Below are 2,523 nucleotides of genomic sequence, written 5' to 3'. Positions count from 1 at the left end.
TGAATATATATATATATATATATATATATATATATATATATATATATATATATATATATATATATATATATATATATATATATATATATATATATATATATATATATATATTAAGGCAAATGCCACGAAGAAAAAGTGAAACAACAGTTGTCGCTAGACCTTTTGACACACGGTCCTTTACCAGCAGACTGAAAAGAAATAAAAAAGTAAGGTGACAATAAAGCTCGTATAATTGACAGATGACATACAGATATCCCAGAGGTTGGGGATTATAAAGGAACAGATGCACCTGGAATCCAACACAGTTGAAGAATTAGTGGACCTACCAAAACAAAGGGAAATTTTTGAGAGGTTTTACAAAAGATTATGCCCTACATACGAATACATACAATATATATATGTAAAGTAACTAATTAGTAATTAAGTCAGTGATTTTATCTTTAAGGTCTTTCTTGGACAATTTACTAATACAGGGGTCCAAATAATATATGCAAGGACTAAGCTTAAAATTACAGCTGGAAGTAAGCTGTATAATAGCAGATTCTTACAAAAGACAATACAACCCACATCACAAAAGCTGATAAGTCGAATAGCATTGCAATTTTAGATAAAGCTGACTGCTTATCATGTATGCAAGCCTTACTGGATGATGATACGACTTACAAAAATACTAACAAAAATTCCCCTTGATCAAGTCATAAAAAATTTCAATACCAAAGTGGAAAACAATCCTTAAATATATAAAAGAACTAATAGGTCAGTCGTCAGTAAAATTTCCCTTGTTACCTTGTAGTGAAGGCGTGAGTAAGAGTCTACAAACTTACTAATTCATTCAAACAACAAACATACAGGTCAACAGCTCTTGCGGACGGAAATGTAGTGCTTGACACGAGGCAAACAAAACAGAGGTCAGAATACAATCAACTGTGTTTGTTGGAGGATGGAAAGATGCACTTAAATCAATATACAAGACAAGAATGAAATTAAGTTACATATAGCTGGAATGCTGACATTGTAATGCTTGCCCTAAGAATGATACATTTAACATAACAATAATATAAATGAGAATATATGTACAAAGGATGCATGACATCTGCTGTGTTTCTTGTATGTGTGAGGAGATTAGCCGGCCAGGTAAAATGGACGGTGTTTGGGTCCCACCCTTGGAGAGGCCTAAGGTTGTAGGTCGGTGTCTGTTGGGTATGCTGACTTTAGGCGTCGATGAAGACCCATGTAGTTCTGACATCCACTGTCATTTGGTAGAAATTGTGTCTTCTCTGAATGTCACAGTATGATTTTGAGGAGGCTGGGAAGAGGCGGATTCTGTGTGCGCCTACCTGTAAGAACACATATTTTGCGTTCTACAGTTCGTTGGGGACGTCCACTTTTCTGTCCATGTGGCAAGTTGTCTTGGCCGGCAGTATTCATTCTAATGCTTTGCGGGTGTCGGATGGGGATGTTGGGCTTGTTGGATATTGAAAGACGTCTGTCGGTAATGGTAATAATTGGCCATACAGGGCTTCTGCTGGAGATGCATTGAATGTCGTGTGTGGTGGTGTTCTCAGGCCCAGTAAGACCCAAGGTAACTCCTTTCTCCTACTCCGACCTTGACGTCTATCAGTGAGTGATGCTTTCAACGATTGGGGAAGCCTTTCGATGATGCCGTTAGCTTCTGGGTTGTAGGACATCGTGTGTATTAACTTTGTCCTCAAATTGTCTGCGAGGGTGTTCCATAAGGTGGGGTTAAGTTTGCTCCCCTCCCCCCGCTCATAATGATCTGTGGGACTCTGTGTCTGCTGATCCATCCAATGAGAGCTTTCAAAACTCTCCACCACCTGTTGCCGTATCAGTATTGCTTCAGGCCAGCTGGTATCTCTGTCGATCATGGTGAACCGGTATCTGTACCCCTCAAAGAAGGGTTGGAGTTCCCACTATGTCGACATGGAGTGGGCAAGTCGGCGGTGTGTTGTGTGGAACCCCCATATTCCGCTCTTTACGTACCTTGTTATTTTTAACATCTGACACAGAAGGCGTTCTCTCGCCCAGGTTTTTTGCCCTTTTTCATTCCCCACCAGATGTACTGCTCTGCTAAAATTCGGGTGGTTGACCAGCATGATAACTGGGACAGGTTGTGGGCAAGGTTGAAATCCTTTTTCTGAGGCCTTCTGACAGGTAGAGGCGAGGGCTTCCAGTACTTGTTTTACAGTTAATGGTCGTTCCTCCATTCTTGATTGACAGGTCGCTCCATGTAAGGGTGGTGTTGTCCTGCTGCAGTCATTGTAGGTCCACATCGTCTCTTTGCGCCTCTGCTATTTCAGGATAGGCTATCCCAAGCTGGATGGTGTTGGCATAATTTCTTGAAAGTGCATCTGCCATGGTGTTTGCTGAACTCTTCAAATACTTGTGGGTGCAGGAGTGTTCAGCAAACAAAACAGAGGTCAGAGTACAATTGACTGTGTTTGTTGGAGGATGGAAAATGCACATAAATCAATATACAATACACGAATAAAGTTATGATACATA

The 2,523-nt window shown here is 40.3% G+C and overlaps 1 protein-coding gene across 1 annotated transcript; it reads right to left on the bottom strand.

Moving 5' to 3' along the window:
* Positions 1 to 1,424: 1,424 nt before the first annotated feature.
* LOC136825230 (uncharacterized) lies at positions 1,425 to 1,886 on the bottom strand. The gene has a single exon (XM_067081254.1). It carries the CDS (start codon positions 1,884 to 1,886, stop codon positions 1,425 to 1,427), a length of 462 nt encoding a protein of 153 aa, XP_066937355.1.
* Positions 1,887 to 2,523: the final 637 nt, after the last annotated feature.

The sequence above is a fragment of the Macrobrachium rosenbergii genome, chromosome 37 (genome assembly GCF_040412425.1).
Source record: "Macrobrachium rosenbergii isolate ZJJX-2024 chromosome 37, ASM4041242v1, whole genome shotgun sequence".
NCBI classification, from domain to species: Eukaryota; Metazoa; Arthropoda; class Malacostraca; order Decapoda; family Palaemonidae; genus Macrobrachium; species Macrobrachium rosenbergii.
This window is presented reverse-complemented; position numbering and strand designations above follow the sequence as displayed.